The sequence below is a fragment of the Armigeres subalbatus genome, chromosome 1, assembly GCF_024139115.2.
Source record: "Armigeres subalbatus isolate Guangzhou_Male chromosome 1, GZ_Asu_2, whole genome shotgun sequence".
Taxonomy (NCBI): domain Eukaryota; kingdom Metazoa; phylum Arthropoda; class Insecta; order Diptera; family Culicidae; genus Armigeres; species Armigeres subalbatus.
The window spans coordinates 236,769,383-236,797,090 of record NC_085139.1 but is presented as its reverse complement, the minus strand read 5'-3'; the positions used below and the strand labels follow the sequence as shown (position 1 = coordinate 236,797,090).

The following is a 27,708-nucleotide window of genomic DNA, read 5'->3' as shown; positions in this document are numbered from 1 at the left end:
AGTTAAACTTGTTTGTATGGATCATATTATAAATTATCTGAAGATAAATAAATGAATTACTACTACTACTAATACAATCAAGTGATCGAGTTCCTGAAATGCAGGTGTCAAATTTTAGAAAACTGTGAAGCTGCGTTCCAGTCCGTAACTCCATCAATCAAGCCGAAGCAAAGCCAGCTACATCTCAAAATGCAACCACAGAAGAGCCACGCAGTTTCATCAAACACGTCCGATACATGTGAGATTTGTGATGGTAAGCATCGAAATTTTCAGTGCTCCGCTCTCAGCAACCTTTCGTCGCGCCGCAGGAGTATGTTTTAATTGCCTGCGGAAAGGACACCGTGCTAATAAGTCGTGAGAACAAGCCGAATGTTTCCCTTCCAACGGAATTAATTGCAAGCCCACCATCTGTTCCGGTTCCGTCATCGTTGGAGGAAGAAGAGCCTGTGTCCACTACTTGCTCGTCCAACTTCGCCAAGTCGTCCAAAACGGTGTTGCTGTTAACCGCCGTTGTTCATGTTTTTGATAAGCAGAATCATCCCCATCAACGTCGCGTTTTGCTGGACAGTGGCTCTCAGGTAAATTTTGTAACCGAAAACTTAGCCAATCGCCTGGGCCTGTCAAAGAAGCCAGCCAACGTACCAATAACTGGCATCAACGCGTTGCGCACTCTTGCGCGTGACAAAGTGACATTGAAATTCAGATCCCGAGTGTCAAGTTATCAGGCAAGTCTCGAGTGTCTAGTTACCCCGAATGTAACGGGAACCATACCGTCAACAAAGATCAATCTCAATTGGAACATTCCTGATGGAATTACTTTGGCCGACCCTGAGTTCCACAACCCCGACAAAGTGGACATGCTGATCGGTGCAGAATTATTTTTTGATATATTGAAACCAAACCAACTCAGCCTTGCAGACAATTTGCCTCTGTTGCGGGACACTCAACTTGGGTGGATTGTCGCAGGTGTAGTCGTGGAGCCACAGATTTCCAACGTTTCCATCAAGTATACTCACCATGCGTATTCTTGAGGACACCAAGCGTATGATCCATAAGTTCTGGCAAATTGAAGAAATTCCGGACGTTCCCAAGCTGTCAGCAGAGGAGATAGCCTGTGAAGAGCATTTTTTAGCTACATACCAGCGCAACGAATCCGGAAGATTCATCGTTAGATTTCCGTTTAACGATAGTTATTCCAAGTTGGACGATAACCGTGCTTTGGCTTTGAAACGATTCCTGATACTGGAGAAGCGACTGATGAACAATCCCGAATTACAAACGCAGTATGTGGAGTAAGGTGGCTCAAAAAACACTTTTTCAAATTTTTTGATGGGCCGCCCCTTTATTCTGTTCTATTTGATGCCCTGATGCTCTGGACAAAATTTCAGCCAAATCGGTCAACGTTTGGGCGGTGCTCAACTCGTTGTAAGTTTATATGGAAAAATGTATGCAGAAATATCCAAAAACAGTGATTTGCAGTTGGGCGGCACAATTTACGATCAAGAACAATGATACTCATTCAGTTCTTGTAGAATTAAATACAGAATGTTATGCTGAAAACCGCGAGAAGATTAGAGTTTATTAGGCAAAGATATTAGCATTTTACTGGAGTGTTGTAGGGGTGAATTTATTTCTTTTCAAAGGTAAAAGAAACGAAATTTGCTCAAACCCCACTTCAGAGAAATGCTAATAACTTAGCCGGGCAAACTCTAATCTTCTCGCGGTTTTCTGCATAACATTCTGTATTAAATTCTTCAAGATCTGAATGAGTATCATAGTTCTTCTAACTGCAAATCACTGTTTTTGGATGTTTCTGCATACATTTTTGCATATAAACTTCCAACGAGTTTAGCACCGCCCAAACGTTGACCGATTTGGCTGAAATTTTGTCCAGAGCATCAGGGCATCAAATAGAACCGAATAAGAGGGCGGCCCATCAAAAAATTGAAAAAAAGTTTTTCTCATACTAATTTGAGCCACCCTAATGAGGAGTTTATGCAGGAGTATGAGTCCCTCGGACATTGCCGCAGCATCGATGAAGCTGACGATTCATTCAATCAACAGAAGTATTTTCTTCCTCATCAAGTGTCGTGTTGGGTTCGATTCCTTCCCATCTCCGATGGCTGTGAGGACGTGGCCAGCGCCGTTATCGACCATCCAAAATACTAGAACTCTCGGACTGTGCACATTGAGGTTGGAAAGCAAATCCCATGCTTCCATCCATTGGTTCCCTGTGCAATTGCGATTGTTCGGTTGATCACGGAGTAGCAACTACGAAATGCACGGTCATCATGCTCATGCTCGTGCTCATTTTGCGCTTCCGCAAATTCAAGATTGCATTTTCCGGAGACATAGCCAAAATGTACCGACAAGTCCTACAAGCAGAACAAGATGGTCGATTCTTGAGAATTTTTTGGAGACCCCATCCATCGCAACCGCTGCATGTTTTTGAATTGTGTACTGTCACCTATGGTACCGCATCTGCACCATACCTACACTGTTCGAACGAATCATGTACATTTACATCAAATATCATGCACATAATTGGAGCATGATAAACGATATAAATTTACATTCCATTTTACGTTTACATCACTTAACATCTCAAATTTTTGTGTTGTTTTAAATTTACATGTTCTATTTTATCCTATTTAAATAAAAAATGGTTATCATGAGATTCAAACTCAGGTCCACAGAGTGATAGCCCGTTCTGATACCACTCTACCGTCTTCACTTGTTGAAACCAATGTTGCCCAAAGAGTAACAAGTTCTGAGTTATGGCGATTCAAATATACCAGTATCGAACCCGTCGTGATCGGGTCCTGTTTAGGTAATGTAACTTTACATGCTTTGAGTAAACGCATGCGCAATGCGCATCGTCAAGGGGAAACATCTGACTGGATGAAGTGCAAGAATTCGAAGTTTTTCCAACGATTTAAGTAAACGCCTGATGAACTACACCGATGAAATGCAACATTATGGATGTTGCTTTGTAGTCGTAATGGAAAATCTTCACTTTGGTATGACTGTGGTCGAATACGAAGGTTTCCCGCTGCATTTGCAGCTGCCGTGATGGAATTATTTGTTTTGTTTACATTCTACCGAGATCGTCGCAAGCATGGCCATCTTTTATTTCGGTTCACATAATATCATGTAAACTTAATGGTTTATAAATGAATTTTCATGGTGAATAAAGTATTGTTGTCAACAGAGTGTAGTAATAATGGTAAGGTAATGTATTTATACGGTTTAATTCATGCTCTGTTTATGTGCATGATTTTCAACGCATAATTACATTGAGAAAACGATTACATGATCTGCATTTACATTAGTTTCATTGATTACATTACCAGTAGAAGTCAAATTTTTTTGCAGTGTAGCAACCCGGTGCCTACTACAGCTTGTCGAAGAAGAGGGGGAGTCCTATCCGCTCGCCGCTCGCATAGTCAAGAACGAAACGTATATAGACGACGTTTTATCAGGTGCTGACACTGTGGAAGATGCCATTGAAGCTCAACAACAATTAAACCAGCTCCTGATAAGTGGTGGATTTCCGATACATAAATGGTGCTCGAGAATTCCAGTAGAGGAACGGGAAAAGGTGGTACCATTAGAGGAACGAGGCGTGAACGAAGCTATTAAGATCTTAGGCTTACTCTGGGATCCAACTGCCGACACGTTGTACATCGCACATCATTCGAATCATTCACCACCATTACAATGTGTTACTAAAATAGTAATATACTCGTCCATCGCTAAATACTTTGACCCCCTCGGGCTGGTTTCGCCAGCAGTCGTATTGGCTAAATTACTGGCTCAACGACTATGGCAGCTCAAAATCGGATGGGACGACCTGGTTGACAACGACACAGCTCAAGAATGGCGACAACTTCAAATTTCCTTCTCATGTTTAAACAGCATTGCCATCCCAAGATGCGTGATATTCCAAGAAGCTACTTAAGAAGTTTGTTCACCGATGGTTCAGCGAAGTTGTGCCTACTAACAAGTAAATCTAAGTTGGCACCTCTCCACGATCTTTCCATTCCGAGGAAAGAACTTTGTGCCGCGTTATTGTTGACCCGATTAATTTCGAAAGTAGTGCCAGCGTTGGATATGGCATTTCGGGAAATAGTTCTATGGTGCGATAGTACAATCGTCCTTGCCTGGATCAAAAAGCCACTCAATGAACTTCAATTATTCGTCCGTAACCGAATCGCTATAATACAAGAACTTACAAACGCGCATCGGTGGGAGTACATCCGGTCACTACAGAATCCGGCCGACATCGTCTCACGCGGCCAATTACCTCTTGCGTTGGAGAGCAACAGTCTTTGGTGGCATGGACCAGAGTTCCTTCAGAAAGTCAATTATCAGACCGATCCAGTCGAAACCATTACAGATCCATTGCTGCCGTCACCGCAGCTGTGAGTATCGAACCTTTTCTATTTTTCTCAAAATACAGTTGCTTTCGCAAAACCCAACGTGTGATGGGTTACGTTTTGCGGTTTGCTGCTAATTGTCGACTAAACAATCCAAGCGAGCGAAAGAAGGACGAACACCTGACAATCTCGGAGCTACGTCAGGCAACCAAAATAATAATCCACGTAAGTCAACTGGTTCAATTTGGAGACGAGATTCAACGTACCTTGACGGACTTCTTCGTGTGGGCGGTCGACTCGCTCGTTCCCAGCTACCATTTGAAAGTCGTCAGCCCATCATCTTACCGGACAAGGATCCGGTGGTACGCCAGTTGGTGCGACAAATGCATGTCGATCAGCTTCACATAGGGCAATCTGGCCTAATAAATTCGATGAGACAACATTATTGGCTTCTAAACGCTCGCTCCACCATTCGTCAAATTACACGTAAGTGTGTGACATGTTTTCGAGTCAACCCAACAAATACTAGTCAGTTGATGGGAAACCTGCCAGCGTCAAGAGTTGTGCCGTCAGCACCATTTGCTGTAACCGGCGTGGATTACGCAGGACCCATTTTGGTCAAACAAGGAGCCCGTCGACCCACCCTGGTGAAAGCATATATTGCCGTCTTCGTTTGTATGACTACCAAGGCGGTTCATTTAGAAGCGGTATCCGATATGAGCACTGATGCCTTTTTGGCATCTTTGAAGCGATTCATAAAACGACGAGGAATGATACACCAGTTGCACTCAAATAATGGCACCAATTTCAAAGGTGCCCATCACGAACTGCACGCTATGTTCAAACAGTTTGAAGAACAGCAAACCGTTGACAACATCGAAGAATTCTGCCGAAACCGTGAAATAGAATGGTGTTTCATCCCTCCTGACGCTCCTGAATTCGGGGGTCTTTGGGAGGCTGCTGCCAAGACCCATCTTAAGCGAATCATCGGGAACACGAAGCTAACTTTTGAGGAGTTATCCACAGTTTTGGTTGAGATAGAAGCGGTGCTTAATTCACGACCACTATTCTCCGTTTCCAATGATCCGGTAGATTCGCTAATGATTACGCCAGCGCACTACTTAATTGGACGCCCCCTTACCGCTATACCGGAGCCATCAATGGATAACGTTAAGGTGACACGGGAAGCATTAACAATCATCAAATCGTCATCATTTCCATCATTGCATGTTTAACTTTTTTTCTACAACAAATATGATTTTGAAAAAGTATCATTGGCGCGTGCTTACTCGCAATCTACATGCTGATACATTTTCAGTTATATCAACCAACTGAAAACCGAAATACGCCGCTCCAAAGTTGCGAGGTGATAATGGTAGAAAGCGACGAAAGATAGGAGAAATAACACGGTGTTTAGTGCACCCCGAGTCACCTTAAGGCTACCCGTTTATCGAGGTGGCAGTATGGGGGTAGTATGTTTCGTCTTCATCGAAAGCAAGTCGAGAAATGCGCCAGCGTCAACCAACCGAAAGAGCTATACGGGTATGCCTCATCGAAGTTCGTTGAGTTTGTTTCCAACCACCGACCAGGTAACATCAGCGCAGCAGAAGCAACCCTTTGTAAATGAAAAGTAGAGGAAAAATAAAGTTTTGTTAGATAAGAGTAGCGGAAAATTTTCTTCTACACCATCCTCGGTAAGAGTAGTTTGTCCAAGCCACATAATCCAATACAGTCCCAGGTGTGATCGCACGAGATCGATCAAACCCCTTAGACCGAACAGAATTTTAGTCGAATGTTAAGTGTTTAGTCGGTAATAGGTAATTAGTTAAATGGATAATTCGACAATAGATTTTTGGTTAAATTTGAATAAATAATTCACAAAAGACATGGAAAAACTGATTAGAGGATTTCAGTGCACACGAAGAAGTTCAACCAGCAGCGAAAGAAACGAATACGGATGCCAATGAGCATTTTTCACCTGAGCTAACAAAAACTTCGGAAGATCCTCCTGGTGGATTATAGGAAAATTTAAAACAAACAGAAATAGCAAATTATTAGGTACTGGTGGTGAAATACCCTCTATTCTATTTTTCGGCACATTATCAAAAACCAATGATATCAATGTTATTTTGCCAATACTTCATCGTAATCGGCTTTGGAACATTTCGTTGATTGACATTGACTTGACATTTGGTGAAATGACATTTCGTCGAAAGGACGTTCAGTCGAAGGGACATTTGGTGCAATGGAAATGGTTTTCTTATTCTTTTCATTGAAACTCTTTCTTTCACTCAATATTTATACAATAATTAGTTCAGAACAAAATTGTCTTCCAACCATAATTCATTGGGTTTAAAAATCTGTTGTCTTCCTTTTACTTCCATTAATTCGAATTAGTGGAAGTAAAAGGAAGACAACAGATTTTTAAAACGTGTAACATTTCCCCTAAGACGATAGCAAAGAATTGTTAATTTTAATTTATTAATTATTGACCGAAAATTCAATTCCGACCAAATGGTCATACCTAATCTATTCGACGTCATGCCTAATAACGAAACATTCGATTGAATTTCTTTTGACCAGGTGGTATAGAATCATCGTAGTCGGTTTGAGGGGTTCGCCAAGGTCGATATATAGTCGGGAATATTCTCGGGATATTCACCGTTTTCCTATTATTTATTCTTTTTATGAACCCATCATTCTTTGGACAATATTGGAACAATAATTTTGTGACTTTTAGAAACACTGCAATAAATCATATATTTATTAATTGTTACTGACTCAAGTTTTTTTTGTTTCAAATAGACATTCAATGGAACGTCATTAGATGTTTAATTTGAAAATCCGCTTTCGACTAAACGTCATTCGGCCAAATGTACGAAGATTCTTCATTCTAAAATCTGATTTCGACTAAATGTCCATTCGACGTAGTGTCCTTTCAACCAAACGTCATTCAACCAAATGTCCTGCGTCTCTAGTGGATTAAAAAACATTTTCGACTAAATGTCCCTTCGACCAAATGTCCATTCGACGTAATGTCCTTTCGATCAAATGTGATTCGACTAAATGTCATTCAACGAAATGTCTTTCGCCGAAATGGTATAGATTCGATTTAGCAACCCTGTTACTTTTGTTAGCAAACGCTTCCAGCCCTTGCCGCAGCGCAAAATGTTGAAGCTTGTATATGACTTTGCATTCGGTAACAATCTGGAATATGTTTGTCTGTCCACTAAAAGAGTTTAAATAAGCATTGTCACTAAAATGCAATACAAATGAGCGAAACACGATACATAAACTAGATTACTTCTACTAGCAAAAGTAAAACAAATTGTTTATTCGATAAAACTTTTCTTACAATCTATTTAATAACAATCTCAATACCTCTCAATCTGCAACAATAACAACATTCATTTTGACAGTTCTCAACGCTCGATTGGCTCACAATGGCCGCTTTCACATATCTCTCATTATAGGATCCCTAAACAGCCCCTATGAGTGCTTATAATGTGACAGCCCGCTACATTTCCATCTGGTCTTTTGAAATCTAAAATGCCACAGTTTTCGCTTTCACATGACTAGCACGAAAACTACTAGTACTGAGACTGCATCACTCCTTGGTGAATCCTCGATCTATGACTAAGTATATCTACCCTACACAATGAAAAAAATTTTCTTTTCGTGGTATTGTTAGTATGCAGATGTATTATCGGTCTCTTGTATCAACAATAATTACACACTAACATTTCCCTCCTTTCCCAACTGACTGCGAGGTAATAGCCGGCGCAGTTATTGATCTACATGTTGTTACGGTTTGGCAAATTATGCTTGAACATGGTTTTCCGGCGAAACTGATACGGCTGATTCGTATAACGTTGGACGGATCGAAATCAAGTGTAAGGGTTGCGGATGAAATATCGACGTCATTTGTTACCTTAGATGGATTAAAGCAGGGTGATGCACTCTCGAACCTACTGTTCAATATAGCGCTCGAGGGAGCGATTAGGAGAGCTGGTGTGCAAAGAAGCGGTACCATTATCACAAAATCGCATATGCTCCTGGGATTTGCGGACGATATCGATATTATCGGAATTGATCGCCGTGCCGTGGAAGAGGCTTTTGCGCCTTTAAGAGGGAGACAGCGAGGATTGGACTCACGATCAATACCAGCAAAACGAAGTACATGGTCGCTGGCAATCAACGTGGGTTCATTAGTGGTGGTGGTAGCGAAATAGTGCTGGATGGTGAAAAATTTGAAGTGGTAGAAGAATTTGTGTATCTTGGAACATTAGTGACGTGCAATAATGATGTTACCCGCGAGGTGAAAAGGCGTATTGCAGCTGCAAATAGGGCTTATTACGGACTTCGTAACCAGCTTAAGTCCCGTAGTCTGCAAACGAAAACAAAACTCGCGCTGTATACTACTCTGATTCTTCCGGTGGCTTTATACGGCCATGAGACATGGACGTTAAAGGAGGCTGATCGGAGAGCTCTCGGAGTGTTTGAGCGTAAGGTGCTGCGGACAATACTCGGCGGTAAACAGGAGAACGGTATTTGGCGGCGCCGCATGAATCACGAATTGTACCAGGTGTATAAAGGGCTGGATATTATTAAGCTTATACAACACGGCAGACTACGGTGGGCTGGTCACGTTGTTCGTATGCCGGAAGAACGACAAGCGAAGATAATATTTAGTAGAGAACCCGGAAGAGGCCGCAGGCTTCGTGGAAGGCCGCGTACACGATGGCTTTTTGCAGTTGAAGAGGACCTGAGGGCGCTCAATGTTCAGGGCGACTGGAAGCGATTGGCCCAGGATCGAGTCCAGTGGAGAAGGATACTCCATTCGGCGTAGGTTCATCGAAGAGCTGTAGCCCATCAAGTATCAAGTATCAAGTAAGTTGTTACGGTTTATTTTATCTTACTTGTAAGTGACAAATGTTTGAGTGGATTTGTGTATGTTCCAATCTTGAATGTTCTGTGGTTGGCCCTGAAGGTAGGCAATCAAAATTATAGAGAGATTCCCAGATACAGACTCTATATTACGTGTGCTACCTGGCACAAAATGATTCAGGATGTCCAAATAGCATCGAAATATATACGAAATATAATACAGCAACCGAATAGCTGTAGACAAAAAGCAATGCGCAAATCAAACACATTTTCGGGGTTTGTCTGATGGACAAAAACCTTTAATAAAATCTCGTCATATCCTGCAATAGGCAAACACATTGGATGCTTCACTCGAGGCCCAGAGAAATCGTCAGTTACTTTAATTTGTTGGCTTTTGTTAACTGTTTATTTTTGTATTTGTCTGTTTGAAAACACTTTATATTGTAATAATTTGTGAGCTGTTGAAACGACTACTTCTAAATTAGGTGGCAAATCCCAATCGTATAGTACAATTCACACAGCAGTTCTGATCAATCACGGAGTAGCAACCATTGACATGTATAGTCAGTCTAATCTAAGCTAAGCTATACATTTACACTTATACATGGCACTTTTAAGTGCACGTGAGGTGTATTAATAAGGATTTCACATAGTAAGATTTAGAAATTATTCAGGTATGTACTATCGTGTGCTGTATGAAAATGAACTAGTTAAGGTTGAGAATCTCAAGAGGCAGTTGACGAAAGTTAGAAAAGAACGAAGAGAGTGCTTGCGGTTGAGTAATAGGCGTAAACAGGCTTTGAATTATAAGATTAGTCAAATCCACTATCTGGAATTACAATTAAAGGAGAAACATAAAGCGGAAATTAACGACAATAAGCTAATTAATGCAGTCAAAAATAATCCAGTTTTGCAAGAATCAATTGAAAATGGACTAAAAAATACACCTGCAAGAAGATACCGGACTACCAGATTGCTTGCTACACGACAAAAGCTGTCATCAACTGCGAGCTATAAAAAGTTTCGAGCTGCAAAAGTGATGTGCATGCGTCATCCAAAAACGGTTTCGCGTTGGCAACGCAAGGTGCAACTGGCTCCAGGTTTCAACAGGGAGATACTTCGTCGTATGTCAATGAAGTCGAAAACTATGACAGAACAGGAAAATGCCGCGTCTGATAGGTTTCACGGTTTTCCTGATGATGGTGCCCTAAGTACCTATGCGGAGATGATCAATTAAATCTGGCAACAGAATCCGTAACCATTATGGTTAGGGGAGGGTTAGGTGACGATGCATTTCTCGATTCAAACGTTTGGTTTCGCTTCAGTGAAAAGATATTTTAGTTACTAGATAAATATTGTCGCTGTCGTCGCTGTCCGGAACATCTTTTGCTGGCGAGGATAGGGGAGCAAAATGTCAAAGAAGGAAAATCCATACGATTTGACAGGTATGTACCACACATGTTTCGGACAGCAGAACAAAGGGAACCGAAGCGACAATCTTTATCTAGTAACTAAAATATATTTTCTTCAGTGTGACTCAACAATAAATAATTGCCTACCTCACGGATAACGCTGTACATTGAATCAGCCAACCGACAAATCTGGTTCAACACACCATTGCCACTCGTTGCCAAAATACGGCTGACGATTTTCACTTGAAGCAGCACATTATAATTGCCTACCTTACGGCTTATACAAACGATTACATACAGTGAATAATTTACCAACATGGGCTGAAAAAGCATCTAACACTAGAGCCAAGATTAATTTGGCCATTTCGCACGAAACTTTTGATGGATTAAATGATCGATTTTGAACAGTTATTGTTGTTTTTGACTACTTACCGTTATAACCAAAAGTAAGAAAGCCGTTTGGTGGCATAATTTTAGTTAGATCTTCAATATATGAATATTTAAATCGGTAAATGTGCTCAACCACAGCATAATAGGCTATGGTTTGAGCCATATACCCTACTATTTGAAAGTTTGGCTAATGTTTTTAGGTTTTCGTGTGCAAACACACATACGCACAGACGATCTGACAGACATTTTTTCAGCTCGAAGAGCTGAGTCAAATGGTATATAGCATCATGGCATGTAGCATCGAGTCTTCTATAAAAAGTTCGATTTTGGAGTGAAATGATAGCCTTTCGGTACAACTTTGTTGGTCGAGGAAGGCAAAAAGCGGTAGGAAGTTTTCAATGTTTTGCATTTTTGTATAAAGTATTTAAAGTTATCTGAACACTTCTATGATATGTGATATTGTGCTATGTACAGAATAAGCAAAATTATCCGTTTTGACGTAGGATTACGTCTTTCCGGAACATTGGGGGGTCATTCTGCAGTTTCAAATTTGAGACCGTCACGAAAAGTGGTCAGGAAGTATGGGCTAATAACTCAGCCGTCTTTCAACCGATTTTAAAGATTTTGGTGTTAATCGATCGACGAACTCTTTAAGATTTTGCTCAACTATCGAAAAATGCATTCAAAGTGCTGAACTATTGAAAAATTGAATTTTACTAGGCACTGAAAATCGGTAAACCAACCAATCGCGATGTGCATCGCAAGCACAGACATCAAAATCGTGCAACCTACGGGCTCGACTCCAATCCTCAGTTCAACTAAATTTTCTCGGAGAGCGGGCACAACGATGACGCCCGTAGGAGCAGTCTCAGCAGAAAGTGGAACATCGAGAGGCCATCGCTAAAAGCAACAATCTTCGGACTATCGTTTAGTTACTGTTAGTGGCGCATTTTGGAAAGAAAACCGGTTCTTCTCAGGACCAAAATTTTATGAGAAGATAGAGTTGATTTCAAAAATGGCAGCGATTACGGTCCCCGCATACCAGTGGCGTCACTGAAAATGTTTTCTTAATAGTGACTATCTAGCAGAAAAGTGAAATTTTTACGCAAGATACGGAATATCGTTTGTTTGCTATGATTGATTAGAAAGGCGCATTGTGGATCAAAATCAATTCTTGTCAAATGTACAATTGAGAGGTAGAGCCAAAATATTTTCTTCAAAGTGCACATCATAACCGCTTGGCGACGGTAGAAAGTTGGAATCTGCTATCTATTAAAAGTGCGGGAATTAAACAATGATGACGTCTCACATCATTGAGTTGCGTCAAATGAGATTTTCCCAAGATTCTGATTTCGGCGTACTTGCTGTTTATTATTGGAAAGGCGCGTCATTGGAAACAAAATCATCTTTTTACACGGGAGAAGGTTGAACCGAGACAATCTGCAAAAAATGCAAATCATAATCGCTTGGTGACGGGCAAAGTTCTTTGGCTGTAGCAGCCGATGCGCTCCTTGCATGGAGACGTTCCAAAACAATGTATTAGGATGGATGACTTCTATCGTGTTCCAGCGGCAAATTCTAAATTGGCTGACAGTGGCATCAGTAGTGGAAATTCATTACAAAATTTTGATTTCCGGCGTGCACGGTACGAAAATTCCTCTCCTCTTTGAGTGAGACTGTGGCCCTGAAAAGGGCCGTTTTAAGTGAAGCTACTTCCTCGTTCATTCATTAGGAGCTGACTTACTTGGTGACGACTTTGGAACCCTCCGAAACGGCGGGCTTGGCCAGCTCGACACGCACGAAGATACTCGACGCCTTCGATGAGACGCCCTTCTTCTCAGCCTTTTCACCGTCGGTGATTTCTGGTCGGCGCTGCGATGTAATTGTCCTGCCGATTTTCCGAGTAATAAATTGTCCTTATAGTAGTAAAATTCTTCTTTATTTAATCATTTTCTGTTCTACAATTATTATTTTTCTACATGTACAGTGCTCGGCCGGCTTGGCCCTCCAACTTCAATTTTAAATTTTCATGTTTATATTGTTATTAAAGTGTTAATATGATATATCATGACGGCCTTTAGGAGGCGCTGGTGTGTTTTTTAAAATTTGATAACCTAACTACTATGTACACTAATATTTACAATAAAAAAATTGATAACCTAGATTGGAACTAGCGCCCTAATTGGAGCCTGATCCGAATGCAAGCAACGGACCCTAAACTTTTCTTTACACTCACCAAAGCGTTCATGTAAGGTTTTTATTCCGGCCAGACGGTGGACCTCGGATGTTCTTGTCCTGGGAGGGGTGTTGAGGATCATCCTCAGGAATTTGTTTTGGACCCGTTGAAGTTTGAGGTGGTGGGTTTTAGCGCAGCTCTCCCAGACCGGCATGCCATATTCGATCACAAGGAGGATGATTTGCTTGTAGACAGCAAGCTTATTTTCAGGGACAATGACGACCGGCGGTTGATCAAAGGGTACAGTAGTTTCAACAAAACGTTACACTTTGTTACCGTCTTGTCAACCTGTTGCCTGAAAATAAGCTTGCAAGTCAAGCCAAGGTAGTCGGCCTCATTGGCCCATTCCACAGTCGTGCCATTGAGGATGATTTTGCAGTCCTCAGGCGGAACATGTTTAGGGGATTTGGAGTGGGGGAAAATGATGACCTGGGTCTTCGCCGCGTTGATACAGATCTTCCAGCTGGTGAGGTACTCTGTCAGGGCATCCAGGCCTCGTTGGAGTTTTGCCACTAGCGCTCTGATCACTCTACCGTTGTAGACGATGGAGGTGTCATCTGCGAACAGAGACAGAATGCCGCCTTCTGGAGGTTCTGGCATGTCGGAGGTGAACAGATTGAAAAGCAGGGGCCTAAGGATACTGCCCTGGGGGCGCCTGCGACGATGTTGTGCGCATTGGAACTCGCTCCGCTGATTGAGACCCGGAATGTCCTTGCCGACAGGTAATTGTTGATGATTTTCACCAGGTAGCTGGGAAGATTGTAGCGTTGTAGTTTGTACACCAGGCCATCATGCCATACATTGTCAAATGCCTTCTCGACATCGAGTAAGGCCATGGCGGATGTTTTCGAGACAAACTTGTTCCGTCTGAGGACGTTGGTAACTCGAGTCAGTTGGTGTACAGTTGACCGATCGCGTCGGAAACCAAACTGTTCCTCGAGTAGGATGTTGAGATTTTCGGCAGACTCAAGTAACCGATGGTGAATAGCTTTTTCGAATAGCTTGGATAACCCTGAGAGAAGGCTGATGGGTCGATAACTTTTGGGGGAGGAAGGATCCTTCCCAGGCTTCCGGATGGGGATGACTTTCGCTGACTTCCAGGACGATGGGAAGTAGCTAAGCCGGAGACACTGATTAAAGATCAGCGAGAGGTGCTCAAAGAACGGAGCACTCATGTGTTTGAGCTCGAGATTCAGGATGCTGTCGAAGCCTGGGGCCTTCATGTTCTTCGACGATTTGATATAGGCCGTCAATTCGTCAGCTGAGATCTCCAACTCCTCCGAGAAGTCGTTGGGAATCAAATGGATGTTGTTAGCATGCTCGTTGACGGCTGCTTCGTGTGGACTGACGATGTTCTGCCCAAGATTGTGTGAGCTGACGAAGTGACGACCTATTTCAGCGACCTTCTCTGCAGGAGTTATCAAGCGATCCTTAGAGCCATTATTGTCTAGTGGGATCAAAGGTGGAATGGGCCGAGGCTTGGATTTTAGAATTTTGGTCATTTTCCAGAACGGCTTAGCATAATCTGGGAGAGTGCGGATCTTATTCGAGAAGTCGTTATTTTTGAGGTCCACCATTCTGGCCTTGATAACTTTTGTGATTCGATTGCAGCGTGCCTTAAGCTCAGGCAGTCCAGTACGCTGAAACTGCCTGCGAGTGACATTCCGCAATCGAATCAAATCTTTGGTGAGTGTATCGATGTTTAAGGAGTTGCTTACCTGCCGAGCCGTCGGTACGTGTTGCTCTCGGGCCGCCGTGATCGCCTCCTCGATAGCGCACAGCTGGCGGTCGATACTTTCCGGCGTCTCCGGACGCACCTCGTAGTCGACGGTGTTATCGACGCACTGCTGGAAACGCTGCCAGTTCACTCGGTGGTAGTTCCGCCGTAACTGCTGGTGCCGATTGACCGAGGAGCCCAGTTCCGCCACCACCGGATAGTGATCCGAACTGAGCTCCTGGTATACAACCGGCTGCGAGACGTGGTCACTCAGGTTTGTTACGTAGAGGTCGAGCGTTGCGTGGGCACCGGACCGACTCAGCCGAGTGGGGGAATCCGGGCTCAGGATCGTGTAGTTGCCTTCCTCCATGTCGTTGCTCCAGATGGTGCCGTTTCGATTGCCGCGACTGTTGCCCCAGGCTTGATGTTTGGCATTCAAGTCGCCGGCAATGATATACTGGCCTTGCCTCCGCGTCAGTTTGACGATGTCCCTCCGAAGGGCAGCCGATGATCCATCGCCGGCTTTGGCTTGCGTTGGACAGTACGCCGCGATGAGCGCGATTGTGCCGACCGAAGTGGTGATTTCGACACCGATGGCCTCGATGACACTGAGCTGGAAGCTTGGAAGCAGACGACAGTTGATGTTGTAGCGAAGAGCGATGGCCACACCACTTCCCCTGGTCGGCCGGTCGAGTCGCACGATGCGGAAGTCCGGGATGTTGATGTTCACCTCCGGTTTTAGGTGCGTTTCGGTGATGAACGCCACGTCTATTTCCTTCTCCTCAAGGAAATCCTTCAGCTCGATTGTTTTGCTCTTTAGCGAGCAAGCGTTCCAGTTGACCAGGTCCACCCTAGCAGCCATTTTCAATGATGAACATGCCAAGTGTGAAGACCTGGTCGAATCGGGTTTTGCAGCCGCGCAGTCGAGTGGCGAGCTGCGCGAAGATCGGCATCAGTTGCTCCGGAGTGTACAGCGGGGCAGATTCTTCTGGTGGGACGGCTTCGTTTTCCGACTGCCGACGGAACCCAGGAGGAGGAAGCGGGGGCCATTCGCTGGTGGATGGTGCCGACGATGCTGGAGCTTGGACCGATGCAGCTGCCGCTGCCAGTCGCTTGTGCGGCTGTAGCGGTGGGAGTATTGGAATCACACGACGGGGAGCCGGGATAGCTGGAAAGTTCACCTCGTTGATTACAGGAACACGGTTTTTCTTCGGAATGGTCCTGGTGGAAGCCTTCTTCCGGATTTCCAGGAACTCGGCTCGCTTTGGGCAGCCCTTTGTGGTGGCCCGATGTTTGTCGCCACAGTTGGCGCACTTGGGATCGGCCACCTCCATTTTGTCGCACTCGTCAGTCGGATGCGGTTCGCCACACTTGTTGCAGCGCGGCTTCATGCGGCAGTTTCTGGTGCCGTGCCCGAAATTGAAGCAGTTGGTGCATTGCGTGACATCGCGGTGCACTGGCCGATATCGCTCCCCAGTCAACGACGGTGTAATTTATAACGCCAACCAGCTTCAGGTCCTTCCAGGTAGTGGAGCCGTGCTCCAGATGGATCAGGTAAAGCTGGTCGCGATATTTTCTCGCCTTGTCGTGACGAGCGATCTTGTGGACGGCTACTGGCTTCAGTCCGCAACTTTCAAGCTCTGCTTGGAGCTCTTCCTCCTTCATGTCGTGAAGTCCTCGCAGCAAAGCCTTGAGCGGCTTCGTGCCGGGGTGGTCATGAGTGTAGTACTCATACTTGTGGACCTCGAGGAACTCCACGACGGATTGATGATGGTCCCTGTTGGCCGGCATCACTTTCACGCCCTCGCTGCAGAGCCGACAAGTACATTTCAGCCCCTTAGCGATCAGCTGGCGAATTTTTGGGCGTAAATCCGGCGGATCGCCCTTCACAAACACGGGCGGGCACTTCTCCTTCCGCTCCGGTTGCACCTGCGGCAGCTGCGATTGCTGCTTCTTCCTCTTTTTCGGCGGATTGCCGGCGTCATCAAGCGGCAACGGCGAGAACACGTTGCTTTGCAAAAGCTGCTTGGAGGGTTACCCGCGCCTCCAAGAGCAGTGCGCTTAGGCACTTTTCCAGCGACCGAATCGGCCACCGAGTCTCCCATGACGGGTCCGGGAGAAAATAACGCCAACGCGACAAGCGAAAACGTAAACAGCGAAAGAACGAGAAAAAAACACTTCGAAAAAATGCGCGAGCAAAAAACACGTCCGTACGTGTTGCTGTCTCGAACTGGAATGACGCACACGGCAGACTCTGCTTCTTTTGTACACAAATAAAATCTTCCCTAATAAATTGTCCTGCCGATTTTCCGTGAAAATCATACTTCGGCTGGTCAGAATACGTTTGCATGGAGTTCGAGGCCCCGCCCCTTTGAGCGCCGTATCATTGGCATCGGCTTGCTTGCTCCGCCTTTCTTTCGTTCGTTGCCAATGTATTCGTACATAAGAAGGGCCTCTTATTCTTCTTCTTCTTCTTCTTCTTTTACTTCTTCAATGTGCAAATTATAATCGCTTGGCATCGGCTTGTTTGCTCCGCCTTTCGTTCGTTCGATGCCAGTGCTTTCGAACATAACCAGCTACTCTTCTTCTTCTTCTTCTTCTTTTACTTCTTAAAAGTGCAAATTACAATCGCTTCGCGTCGGCAGCAGCGCAAGCGCTCTTCGGAGGGGGATGCTGCGAAAATTGATTCGCATGATGGCGTATATCGCGTTTTAGCGGTAACTTATCGAGCGGCTGACATTGGGGTCGGTAGCAATGAAATGAATTTTTTTCTAGATTCTGCTTCGGTTTTGTTGCTGCTTGTGATTGGGAAGGTGCATTACTGAAAACAAATGGGTTCTTTTCAGAATCATAATTTCACACGAGAGAAGATTGAGCCGAGACAAATGTTTTTCAAAGTACAAATCATAAGCTTTGTTGCTGCTTGTGATTGGATAGGCGTATTGTGGAAAACAAATTGGTTCTTATAATAACTATCATATTACATGGGAGTATTTTGAGCTGAGACGAATTTTCTGCAAAGTGCAATTCATAATTGCTTGAGAGCAACAAAACAACGCCGTATTTAAATAAATATGAAAATTGCTAACATTTGAGTAAATTTTCAATCGAATATCATCTTTAATCCCAGCACCTACTAAACAGGGGTATTCTTGAAATAAACATTTTCTCACCAGGTTCAACTTGGCATTCAATATGCATGCATTCTCTAGCACAGACATCACTTTTCAATAGCTAACGTGATGCAATTTTCATATTTTTTTCGATATACAGTTAGTGTCTCGTATCACATCGGTGAAGTGAGAAACATTAGTTGTGCTTGGAAGAAGTTTATTCGATACTAGTGAATACAGTGCGATGTCGCAATACTTGGCAGCGAAGTATAAACGCGATTCCAGGAAGCGTGAAAGGGATCAACAATCGGACGCACCTTCAAAGCTTCCAAGGTCAGACGCTGATCGGGCACGGAGTTATCGGGCCAAGTTGAAAGCGGCCAAGGGTAGTACGTCGTCGGCTAACGGTTGGGACGCTGGCGAAGGGCCCTCAACTCGAGGTAGGAAGTTATTATTAGCAGCAAATGTGTAAATACATATCAATAATGTGAACTAATCTTCAAATTCTATGATGACAGTATAGAAATTTTGCATTTTATCATTTTATATAGCAGATTTATCTATAAATGTGAAATTATCAACGAATATTTTCTATTACCTATTTTCTATTACGAATACCTCTATTTCTCTTTGCTTGTCGTCGAATGTATTACATTGTTATTACACATAATTTATATATTATTTTCAATAAATGTAGCATTGACAACATGGTAAGTACTTTTTACGGCTGAAGTTCTTCAAGTACTTCGAAATATATACTGCAAATGTTTACTTATTAGCTTATTTAGCCTGAATTGTTTGTTGGGTTTTTATAAATCGCTAAACGATAAATGGAACAATATAATTCCAATCTCAAAAGCCCAAAAGTTCTTAGATATTCAATTTGTTAATATAGTTCCGAATTCATTCACTTGGTAGGTTACATTAGCCTGCCAGTAGAGTTGAAATCACACAATCTGTAAGATTTGGTCCTTTGATTTGGTGTTAAATTAAATTTGCAAATCGATTGTGTTTGAATTATGCATCAATGTATTAATGGATAAGATTTGAACCGAATTTCTATTTTGTCTGAAATTTGAATTTCGATATATTTTTTGGACATATTATTTAATTGTTCTGAATTTGAGTATGATTCGGATTAAATTTGAGTTAAATAGTTGGAGCTTCTCAAATATTATTTTTATATAATGAATTATTGGGTCGTATTAAATCTACGGTGTCTTTTACTTGTTTATTATTTGATTCAATTGAATGTTGAATTTTGTATTTGGAACAATAACATATTAGATTCCAGCGAATCGCAAAATTTTAACAAATAGATTTTTATGACATAAAGTTAAGATTTACTTAAACTTTTGGATAGTGTGTTTTGTACAAATATATCCTAAACACATGCTACTTGAATTTTATATTACTATGCTATTGTTGTTTATAGTACGCTTGGCAATAATTTTTCATTTCATCTTTTATGTTTTTAAATGTCTTATTGTACTTGGTACAGTCATTTTAAATGCGAATGCATCTGTCAATTATGTATATCTGTCTGTCAATAAGGATTAATCTTCCCGTGTTACAATTTCTTCGAGTAGAATTCAACTTAATCCGTGCTGATACGGTCGTAAACTCTGATCATGAAGATTCCGACGCCGGTGTTGTGATGCAGTCCGCAAGAGCAGATGTCGATGATGAGCGTGGTGACTTTGAAGAAAACGTGTCTGCTGTCGCTGATGATGGCGAACATATTTCTTCGCTTTTAACACAAGACAAACCCAATTTCGATCGGGCTGATCAGGAGTTCCAGAAACGTTTCGTGGAAAACGATTTCGGTTGCGCTTGTGATGTGTGCTAGAATCTGGTTCAGGAATGATTTGAAACCAATCTCCGACTCAAATGCTGCCGTGTTACTGGCGACAAATTATTTCGAAACGGTGGAAGGATTTTTGGCGTGTGCTACATGTCGAACAAGCCTGAACCGCGGATCAATTCCCACAATGTCGCAATCGAATGGCTTTACATATCCCAAGTTTCCGTCCAATTTGCCTCCGCTAGACCCACTCACCACAAGACTGGTGTCTCCCAGGATCAATTTCATGCAGTTTCGTCGTTTGCGGCATACTGCAGGTTTGTGGAAAGGTTATTTTAACTTAAAAATGTATTACATCAAATAAATATATGATTTTCCTAACCTATTTTCATTAACATGTAACAGGTAGTTTGGCAATTATCGGCCAAATTATCAACATTCCTGTTGACGTGGCCCAAATGGTAGGCGAACTTCCTCGCCAACTGGATGACGACTATGCTATCAACGTGTGCATCAAGAGACACTTCATATACAAATCAAGTTACTTGTCCAGCTACGTGAAGAAAGGTTCTGTTAAAGCATGGCTGGACCATCTGGTTACTACACCGCTCTACAGGCGGAATGGAATTGTTTTCAATGAAGAAAACTTGGCTGCGATAGGACAAACAGAGCAGACGGATATTTCGGAGGAACGTAGGGCAGTAGACCTTGAAGTCGTCGACGAGATGAACGAGGTAGAAATGATGATTGGACAACAACATACGCTCATGTGGAATGAAGACAAGTGTCTGGAATTTGCACCGGCACAAAATCAGAAATCGCTTTCCATTATCTACGATGAGTTTGCTGAGGAGCTGTCTTTCCCTGATATTTATCTTGGTCATCCGAGATGCTTCAACCGTGAAGTCCATGTGACAGCGTTCATGATGGCTACTAGCGAGGTGCGACGTCGGGATCGGCGGGGCGCGAGACCGGAGCATATTTTGTATATGGCCATGGAAATCATGCGGCTGCGGGTATCGGAAGGATTGAACAATACCTTTAAATGCATGGGCACGGCCAACATAACACGGCCAACATAACAAAGGGAATTTTTGGAAAGCTGTATTGAGCGTAACCTCTCTTTTCTGAAATCTATTCCGAACTCCGTTCAATATTGGCAGCAAAGAAAACGGGATGTTTTCGCCATGATCCGGCAGCGCGGGAAACCCACGATGTTTTTGACGATGAGTGCAAATGAAATTAGATGGCCTCACCTACTAAGCATTCTGCGGAAGCTTTCCGGTGGCTCTAACATTGCGGAAATGGACGATATTGTGCAACAGTTGTCTGCACTCCAGCGTGCTACACTTGTCAGCGAAGATCCTGTCACGTGCTGTGCATATTTTCACAAGTTGGTAAACATCTTTCTGCGCCTTCTGTCATCGACCAGGTTGAGCCCGTTCGGCAAATACCACGTTGTAGATTATTTTAAGAGGATCGAGTTCCAGGATGAGGATGTTTCCGAAAGAATGCCCGCTACTGTTGAGTTGATCGATTTTCTGTGCTCCATCAGATCGGAAGATCTGCCTGAGACCTATGGCAATCAGGTGGGTTCAAATTTCGCATAGTTTCTAGCAAGTAATCACTCACAATGTCAAACCCTTTTAGGTTCATAAACACACGTTTACGTGTTTCAAGCGAAACGATAAACGTTGCCGGTTTAATATTCCATACTGGCCAATGGATCAAACCAGAATTCTGATCCCCATTACAGCCGGGGATGGCCGACTTCAACAGCTAAACAGAAAGGCAGCGAAAATGCGAGAAGCTCTTGAAACGAAGGTCTACGATAGCCTTGACGCGTTTCTCGTTGATAGCAGTTGCACGTACGATTACTACTTGTACGTGATTCGCTCTTCCATTCGCCGACCAACAGTTCTGCTGAAACGTTCCATGACGCAGCTTTGGACCAATCCATTCAATCCTTGGATCGCTGAGAAGCTCAAATCCAATATGGATTTGCAGTTTGTGCTGGAGGAGTTTTCATGTGCTGCTTATGTTGTGGAATACGTAAACAAGACCAACAGAGGCATAAGTAGTTTACATCGTGACCTCATAAAGCTCCAGGAAGAGCATCCAGACCAGGGCTACAATGTATTGCTGAAGAAGGTCAGCATAAAAATGTTAAATTCCGTGGAAATGTCTGCCCAGGAGGCTGCTTGGTATTTGCTTCGGCAACCGATGTCAGAAGCCAGTCGCAAGGTACCATTCATCAAATGATATAGTTTTCACAATTTAGAATTCAATTTCGTTTTAGGTTGAGTTTATTGCGACAATGTGGCCACAAGAGCGAATAAAATCCAAGAAGCGGAACAAACAGATGGACAAAGAGGATCTCGACGACAATTCCACCGATGTGTGGACGCTAAACATCATTCAACGGTATGAACTGCGCCGAGGAATGGATGATATCTGCTTGGCGGATTTCGCAGCATATTATTCGGAAGAAAGATCCACGAAGCATTCATATAGACTCCGTTTAGTTCCCCGTGTATTGCGTTGGTGCTCGTACAGTATGGCGGAAATGGTCGACTATAAGCGTGAGATGGTTCTCCTCTTCCTACCGTTCAGGAATGAAGTCTGCGATGTACTTGATCGGAACAAGTTCCTGAAGTTGTATGAAGACAACGAGGCCGCCATTTTGGCAAAGCACAAGGAGTATGACTGCGAAATGAACTTGGATCAGGTTGTGGAGGAATACATCCGCATATGCAGCGAAGACGATGAGCAGCAGGTGATTGCCGACCAGAAGCGCGATGAGTTCGTCCGCACGATCGTCATGGAGCCGAATGATGACGATATTCACAACTTGCCAACAGGACCCTTGGCAGCTGTCGTCAAACAGCGATCAAATGTCTTGTCAAAGCAAGAATATTGTGAAATGGTGCGTGCCACGAATGCAGAGCAGCGGGATTTGATCGTGCAAGTAATCCACAGCTTGCATTCTTCTGAAGAAAACTGCAAACCAGTGCAAATATTCTTCATTGGCCCGGCGGGCTGTGGCAAAACGTTCACTTTGCGCATTCTAATGGAGACAGTGAACCGGTACAGCCAAGCTCATAATAAGCAGCACAACGCTTATGTAGCATGCGCATCCACTGGAAAAGCAGCGGTCGCAATAGGTGGAACAACAGTGCATTCCGCATTCCGGATTTGCATGTCGCGTAGGCAAAGCTCAAAGCTGAGTTTCGAGGCATTACAACTGTACCGGAACGCCTTCGCCAACGTGAAGCTCATCATTATCGACGAAACAAGCATGCTCGGTGCTGATGTCCTCAACACAGTACATGTCCGGCTTCAAGAAATCCCGGGAACTACGACGATCCGTTCGGTGGAATGCCGATCGTATTTTGCGGCGATCTTCGTCAATTGCCACCGGTCAATGCACGGGCGGTGTTTAAACCGAGCATAAACTCCATGCATGGCGCCGTTTTATGGCAATCTCTCGACTTCTACCCATTGGTTCAAGTTATGCGACAAACCAACGAGCAGTTCTCCAGCATTCTCACAAAAATTGGCAACGGTGAGCGGATGTCGTCTGAGGAAATCGAGCTTATTGAAAGCAGGTTCCGTACGTAGGGGTGGTGTCGGCAGCATGTCCCTCGAGGGATCCGGTTATTCCATCGGAACGCTGATGTCGAACGGTATAACTCTGTGGCGTTGATGGATCGAGAGGCTGTCGAATGTACTGCAGATGACCTATACTCTGGTTATAAGGACAATTCCCAGCTGGCCAGTGCTCGCACAAAGGTGCATAAGATGAGTGTAGTAGAGACTGGTGGCTTACCGTATCTGTTGCGTCTTGTTCTTGGTACACCTTATATGCTGACCACCAACGTGGATGTCGAAGATGGCATCGTGAACGGAGCGATCGGAGAGCTCATGCATGTTGAGTACAATGAAGGAAACTCGCAGCAACAGGCAATCACGAGGCTTTGGATGGCATTCGAAAATGAGTCCATTGGGAAGATGTTGAGAGTGAAGGCCAGACCGCTGGTGTATTCGAGACCTGGGGTGCTACAAACAATAAACTCTGTAGACTTATTTAGAAATTTGCTGTATCAAAGGCATCAAAATCAATTTCAGAATTTTCGTAAAAAAAATGTAGCTCCTGGGGGGAAAACGTTTTGGTAAAAACAATTGACGTTTCTGCACTGGGAACAGACATGAAAGTTCGAACAAAATTTCACAACTCGGCGTAATTTTTCATGACAAAGTTTAATTTCATTTTTTTTTATTTTTTTTTTTATTTTTCATTTATTTTCAAATCATAATTAATTTCATGACTCAGAATCATAAAAACGTGACTCAAAGTCATGATAATTTCTTTGTGAAAATGCGAATAGTATTTTGATAACGCTTCTGGCGGTTATGATCTTAGTTAAAGAAAAAATGCTATTATTATTCATGGTAATCGTCGTTTCGAACATGATACACTGGAGTCGGTTTTTACGCGGGGGATACGTTCCGCGTAAATCAAAACCGTGTAAATCCCGAAAACCGTGTAAAAATGACTTTTAATAAAAATCGGTTTTCGCTATTTTTACACGCTTCTTGTGGTACATAGATTAGAATGTGTACAAGGCATAACTTCTTGGCCATCCAAGAAATTCCTGCAATAAGGCCTTTAGATCTACACGCGTAACCAAAGGTCTGTCGACCTGTTTCAAATATGATGCATGCTGCTTGCGCTACATAGAAAAGAATGTGTAGAAAGCACTACTTCTTGGCCATCCAAGACATTCCTTGAGCAAGTGGGCTTATTCTACTAGTCGAGTGACGTGAGGTGAGTCGATTTTAGAAATTCTCACGTGAGGTGACCATGTTATTCAAATGGGGCTATACGACTCTTCTCACGTCATTTGAGCAATCTCACGTCACTCCACTCGTAGAATAAGCCCAAAGGTCTTTTGATCTACACGCGTAACCAAAGGTCTGACGACCTGTTTCAATTCCTATAGCAAGGCCTTTCGATCTACACGCATAAGTAAAGGTCTGCCGACCTGTTTCAAATATATTGCATGCTCCTTGTGGTACATGGAATGAATTCCGAGATGCGCGTGAAAATAGTCACGTAAATAACCACCCGAGTCAGGAACGTTGTACGGGTTGGACAGGAGAGCGACATCGCTCCTCGACTCCGAGACCGACTGCCATAGCAGCTGGTGGACAGATGCACAGTGGTTAAGATTCAACTGTGTTGCTTGCATGGCTTCTTCTTGTTTTCCTCTCCGATGGGACACGGAGGTCCACCCGTAGCGGGATTACGACTCTAAGCATGAACGATTTTTGTTATTGAATTCAACAGCACATGCAAAATTTGGGGAGACTTGATCCCCTTTCTATGATATCTACACAATAAATATTTTTTCCTGCCAACCCTTCATCAAATTTGTCAAATCTACAAAAAATCAGAAGCCTGAGAACAGATTCATATTTTTTTGAATTTTTTCGCTAAATTTTTGTATGGGGTACCTATGGGGAATCAAGTGTCCCCATATTGAGGCAATAACTTCAAATCCAAATATCCTAAATCTTTGATGGAATGTTGACATTTTCATCAGTACAGATGCTGTGAAAAAACGAAAGCATTTGGCCATTGTTATGAAAAGCTGCTCAAATTTTGCGTTACCAATAAAAAAATCTTTAGGAAGGTCAAAACATACAAACCGCCCTGCAGAATAAATGGTCGGGGTTCAGCCAAACCGCACCAAGCGGCTTTTCGACTGACTTGTGATAGTTTGTTCGTACAAGGACTTCGGAAATAGTTTCATATCAATTTAAGCATACATTTGCAGTATGATATCCTCAATTATGGAGTTGAGGGATATCCGATACGATTTGCGATCAGTTAAATCTGCTAAACCAAAGTTTGAGCAAAAAAATCGGTAATTTTTCATTGGCCCTTGGTGTGATTTGGCTGAACCCCGACCAAATAAGGTTTTTTTATTTATTCCTTTATTTATTTGTTAGGCACTCTGTGTTACTTAACCGCTACTGTGCAGAGATCTACTGTGGTATTCTGCTGAACAGAATCCACACAGAATCTATTTTTAGATTTCCATTACCATTATTGTTGTCGTTGCCAGTCCATCTCATCGTGTGTCCATTGTGTCCGTTTGTCCATGTCGTGTATTCAATGATCGTTGCATTGTTCGGTTTCGTTGGAGGAATGCCTCCGAGAAGAACAAGTTGTCAGTCGTCATCAGGCAGCCGTGACGGTAAGGCGCGTACCCCAAACGCCACCGTATGGGCTGCAGATCTGGCGACTGACGAGGGTTTGGTGGAGGGGCTGGGAATCGGACCCATGACCATTCGCTTGTAAGGCGAACGTGTAGCCAACTACGCTAGGCTACAAATAAGGTTGTCAATCCAAAAAATAACTCACCACATAAAAGTCATTTTTCTAGAGGATCTATACTAAAAAATAAGCTAGAACAAAACTACTTTAGTTCTCGATAAAACAGGGGGTGATCAAGTCTCCCCACCTTCCCCTACTGACCAGCCGATTTCAACATCCCCTGCTCCATGACCTAGTAGGCTAGGCTAGCTGCGTGCCAAATGGACGACCTTTGTACCGCACTGCTCTCGGACGGCAGAGACGACGTCGTCCGCGTTCGTTACCTCGTCCAGTTGCTTGTACTGGAAGGTCACTTCCTTCCCCAACGACCTCACCCCGGCTCCGTCACCCAATATCTTTTCCCGACCAGCACAAGTGAGACAGAAATGGTTGCAGCAACTTGATTGTGTCTAAATCTGGTAACATATGAGTTGCAGCAACCTATGTGAAGCTTGTGTGCTGCTAAGGTTGGGCCTGTCGTTGTCGTACTTATGCTTATCAGTTTTCACCAACTAGGCCTCTACTCTGTCCTTAACTTTCTTTGTGGGTCGAGATGCGCTAGACTTCCGCTTCGAGCTACTGACCAGTGCCGATGGCACTAGCCGGGAGGTACCCTCTTTCGGCCAGGCGAATTGCGTCTGGTTGGTGCCTTTCACTTTTTTGGGCTGATAAGTCGCTCTCTCGGGTCAACGCCCTTCGGGATTCACTACACCCCGATTTGCTCCGTCAAGATAACACACTTAAAATAAATCGCAGATTTCTGTGAAATTTCACCGAAATCTCAACAGCAGAACTGTTCGGTAAAAATTTTACAGATTTTTTGGTGGTTTTGACAGTTGAACAAAGGAAAATACCACAGAAAATCGGTGAAATGATTACCGACCAAATCTGCTGTTGAGATTTCGGTGAATTGATGCAAAATTCACCGAAATCTGTGAAATGATTTAAGTGTGAACGTTTGGCCTACTTTTGCCTACTGTTTGGCTTTGCTCTGAGTACCTTCGCCGGTTTGTTGCCTGCGCAGTTTTTGATTAGGCGCAGTCTTTTCCTCGTTGGCCGTCAGGGCGAAATCAATCGCCTCTTCGGCCATATTCGATCTTCCCCCGGGTGGATGATAAAAGCGTCCTGTTCTTGTCTAACGACTCGAACAGCATGGCGGTGCACCAGCAGGTTGTGTTCTAGTTCCTTACTGATGTTCTGCCTTCAGCTTGCAAACTCGTTAATGTTATCGATTTGCTCGACGACTACCCGCATCCCGGGTAGTGGCCTAAATATTGTACCCAAATCAGAAAGTAGTGTAGATTATAGACCAGCTGAGGCGAAGACGAGTGTAACCAAACGAATTCTCAATTAGTGTAGCCAAACGAGCATGACGTCAAGATTGCAAT

At 43.5% G+C, this 27,708-nt stretch overlaps 1 protein-coding gene across 1 annotated transcript; it reads left to right on the top strand.

The window, feature by feature from the left end:
• Window positions 1-4,915: 4,915 nt before the first annotated feature.
• LOC134207108 (uncharacterized) lies at window positions 4,916-19,983 on the top strand. Its single transcript, XM_062682826.1, has 3 exons — window positions 4,916-5,554; window positions 18,460-18,574; window positions 19,724-19,983. The coding sequence occupies exons 1-3, from the start codon at window positions 4,916-4,918 to the stop codon at window positions 19,981-19,983; spliced, it is 1,014 nt and encodes a 337-aa protein (XP_062538810.1).
• Window positions 19,984-27,708: the final 7,725 nt, after the last annotated feature.